General features: G+C 50.3%; 1 protein-coding gene across 1 annotated transcript in view; it reads right to left on the bottom strand.

The window, feature by feature from the left end:
- The window catches only part of IQCK (IQ motif containing K), a gene marked incomplete at its 5' end in the record, with an annotated part of 114739 nt that extends 112294 nt beyond the window's left edge, over window positions 1-2445 (bottom strand). Inside the window, one exon of the mRNA XM_006875972.1 lies at window positions 2295-2445. Coding sequence (XP_006876034.1) covers window positions 2295-2445 — 151 coding nt within the window. The remainder of the gene's footprint in view (window positions 1-2294) is intronic.
- Between the last annotated feature and the right edge of the window lie 1579 nt (window positions 2446-4024).

Genomic DNA, 4024 nt, shown 5'->3' with positions numbered 1-4024 from the left:
GGGTATAAATGACATTTGTTGTCGTTGTCATGTGCTTTCAGTCGAGTCTGACTCAGAAGCAGCCGTACAGGCTGGAACGGTGCTATCCCATAGGGCTTCCAAGGCTGTGGTCTTTATAGAACCTGGCTGCCACATGTTTCTTCTGCAGAATGGCTGGTAGGTTTGAATCACCAAGCTCTTGGTTGATAGCAACTGAGAATTTAAGCAGTGTGCCACTAGGGCTCAGTTGTAAAATGAGTTGTTGTTGTTGTTGTTGTTGTTGAGTGCCGCTGACTTGGTTCCAACTCATAGCGACCCTGAATAGGCTTTCTCAGACATTCAATCTTTTGTGGGATCACAAAGCCTCATCTTTCTCCCACGGGGCAGCTGGTGGGCTTGAACTGACCTTGGGGTTCACAGTCCAGTGCTTATTGTATGGAGCCTTGTATAATAATTGTTGTTGCTAAGTGCTGACTCATAGTGACCCAGTATAGGGTTTCCAAGAAGTGGTTGATGGGTTTGAACCACTAACCTTGTGGTTAGCAGTCCAGTACTTATCCTTTAGCGCCACACCAGGACTCCTGTATGACTGTTGTTGTTAAGTGCCATCAAGTCAGTTCTGACTCAATAGCCACCCTTCATAGGGATTCCAAGGAGCGGCCTGTTGTTGTTATTAAGTGGCATCGAGTTGGTTCTGACCCACAACAACCTTGTATAGGATTTCCAAGGAGAAGCTGGTGAGCTTGAACCGCTGACCTTGTGGTTCAAACCAACTTTGCAATCCAGTGCATTAACCTACAGTGCTACACCAGGACTCCAAAGGAGTGGCTGGTCCTCCTTCAATAGACATGGTTAAGCAGCTTGCTCAACAATAGGCCATTATGTCACCAAGAGCTGTTTGGCTTGGAAAAGTGAAAGTTCTGGAGAAAAGGTGGGCAGACGATTTGAGTGGATTCTTTGTGGAAGAGTAATCAGCACTAAGGCCCCCAAAGGATGGAAGTTACAAAGAAAACATCCGAAAATGAGACCAATTTTTCTGGATATAATGAAATGTAATGCTGGAAAAGGAATTCAAGAGAAGCAGACTGCATTTGGAGTCCTGGTGTGGCCCTGTGGGTTAATACAAGGTCCATTTGAGCCGTAAGGTTGGTGGTTCAAGTTCACCAGATGCTCCTTGGAAACCCTATACAGGGTCATAAGGGTCGGAATTGACTTGATGCCAACTGCATTTGATGTCATATTCCACTATTTTCTTCCCCCTCTGTCTCCTTCTAAAGGGCCTTCATATTCCGGTGCATTTATTTCAGTAAAACATTTAAAGTCCTGCACTGTAACATACAGTAGCCCCTAGCTATATACATCTAATTAAATTTATTTTTTAAAAAATGCAGTTCCTTGCCAGCTCAGTAACCCCAAGTGGCCAGCTGAGGTCCAAACAGGGGCTGCAAGAAGGAAAAATCTGAGACCTTGATCTTGAAGCAGCACAGCCTAGCCAAGGCAAGCAAATAAATCTAAAATTGCTTACAAACAGCTAACAACTTATAGAGTTTTCCAGTAAATCCCAGTTGGCTTAAAAGAGCTGAACTACATTTGGGGATGTTAAGGCAGGTCAGATCCTGACTTGAATGAAAACCAAGTTTGTCTACACTTGTTTGCTCAACATGAGGCCACAACCTGGGTATCCGGATAAAAATGCAGACCCCTGGGGTCCTCCCCCCAACCCCCAACCCCGCCCCTACCCCGCTCTGTGGGCGGGGCCTGTGAACCTACCGATTCAACAAACTCCCAAGCAAGGTCGGTTAGAACCGTATGGTTAATGGTTTGAACTCGCCAGCCGCTCCTCCGAAACTCTATAAAGGGTAGCTATGGGTCGGAACCAATTCAACAGCACTTGACAACAATTAGGTCCGTCCAGTGATCCTTTTCTGCTCACTAAATGGGGCTTAAAGGGGCCCTGGTGGCACAGTGGTTGTGTGTTGGTCAAGGTCGCAGTTCGAACCTGACAGCCGCTCCTCAGGAGCAAGATGAGGCTGTCTGCTTCGGTAAAGACTTGGAAACCCTCAGGAGTTCTACTCTGTTCAACAGGGTCGCTGAATCGGAATCGACCAGATGGCACTGGGGTGGGATTTGTAAACGAGGCTTGAGAATCACTGGCTCTTCATTCCTCTTTCCCCGCCTTCCCCTCGGGTGAGCCTCTCAGAGCCTCAGTTTCCCCGATGGTAAATAGGGATCCCTCCCCTCCCCAGGCCCGCCGCACGCGTCAGCCGCCTGGCTCACAGTAGCGCTGCGGAGACGCTGCCGGCCGGCCCGCCTACCCTCGCAGATCTGCTCCCACAGGTTCTTGCCCAGCGACTCCGCGACATGCCCCGGAGAAATGGGTAGTTCAGGAGACACGGGAGACACGGTAGGCACCGGAGTCCTGGTGGTGGCGGACGACTCGATAGAGTCGCCTGATTCCTCGCGTGGACGCATGCTGCTAGAGTCTAGTGGCAGCTCCGCCAAGGCTGCCGTTTCCACAGCAACTGGGAACGCCACGCGGGCACGACCCGGAAGAAGCCGGAAATCACGGGGCTGGATCAGCGACTCGAGATTGGCTTCCGGGTCGCGGCCGTGCGGGCTCTCACGTGGAGACGGGGAGGTCTACCCGACCGGTGAGTGTGAGGGGCGCGACTCAGGGCGGAGCGGTGCGGGGCCTGGGGGTTTACGCGGCCAAGGCCAGAAGAAAAGCGGGTGACTTGCGCCCCCAAAGTCCCCCACTTCCTGAGCCCGCCGCCTCCCGGAAGCCCTCCCAGTCTGGCGCCCGGCCCCGACCGAATTGCAACCTGTGTGTTTTTGCAGACGCTCGGGCTCGGCGGAGCCTGCAGGGACTCATCGCTGCCGGGCTCCCCTGCTTCCAGCTCGCCAACCTGCGGCGGGAGTGAGCTGTAGAAGCCTTGGTGCAGAGCGTCGGCCTGGGTTCGAATCCCAGTTTTGCCACTCGCCAGCTTGGGGACTTCGGGCAAATCAATGAAAAAGCCCCAGCAATAGGCCAAGTGTGTGAGATGAGGTATTCACAATCACCGTCCCGAGGTTACATGAGAACTTAAGGAGCTTTTGGAGAGTTTACGCTTGCATAATGCACGTTTCCAATTTCCCACCGCCCCACAAAAAGGTTAATGCATTTAGGGTAATGAGGTTGAGGAGGGTCTGCTCCACTGTTCTGCAAGGATCAAATGGACCAACAGACTCCCTGTGGCCTCTTTGTCCTCCCAGACCCCTTGGCCTCCAAGATGCAAACTCAGTTTCCTTTGCAAACCCCTTTCCCCCTGCCCACACAGTTGTAATGTCTGTAGCACCTTCTGTTAGTGGCTTAATTACCATTTAGTGATTACTAAATTTATAACTTTAGGCCAGTCCCCAGCAAACCCCTCCGACCCACCTGATAGTGTCACTTGCATGACTGTCCAAAGCTGCGTAGTTCTGCACCTATGCCCCTCACTGGGTTTTTGTCTCAGGGCTTAGCGTCACTATTCTGCCAGTTTTGAGAACTTTGTTATTCAGGAACGTTCCTGACCACTGTCAGGCTGGGTTTGATGTACTGCACTAAACACCCTGATGGAAACAATTATTGTTAGGTACAGCCCAGTTACTTCTGACTCAGTGACTCTATGCACATGGAATGATACACTGTCCACCCCTATGCCATCCTCACTGTTACGTTTGAGCCCATTGTTGCTGCCCTTGTGTCAGGCCATCTCACTGGGATTGTGTACACTTTTATCGTCTGTATCACTTGTTAAAAGATTAAAGTTGTCAAGGACTTCATTCTTCTTGGATCAACTATCAACACTCATGGAAGCAGCAGTCAAGAAATCAAACAGTGTATTGCATAAGGCAAATCTGCTGCACAAGACCATTTTAAAGTGTTGAAGAGGAAACATGTCAGCCTGAGGACTAAGGTGCACCTGACCCAAGCCATGGTACTTTCAGTAACTTCATATGCATGTGAAAGCTGGACAGTGAATAAGGAAGACCATAGAAAAATTGATGCTTTTGAGTTATGGTG

The sequence above is a fragment of the Chrysochloris asiatica genome, unplaced genomic scaffold (assembly GCF_000296735.1).
Source record: "Chrysochloris asiatica unplaced genomic scaffold, ChrAsi1.0 scaffold00348, whole genome shotgun sequence".
Classification (NCBI taxonomy): domain Eukaryota; kingdom Metazoa; phylum Chordata; class Mammalia; order Afrosoricida; family Chrysochloridae; genus Chrysochloris; species Chrysochloris asiatica.
Note: the sequence above shows the minus strand (reverse complement) of the source record. Positions and strands in the feature narration are given on the sequence as shown.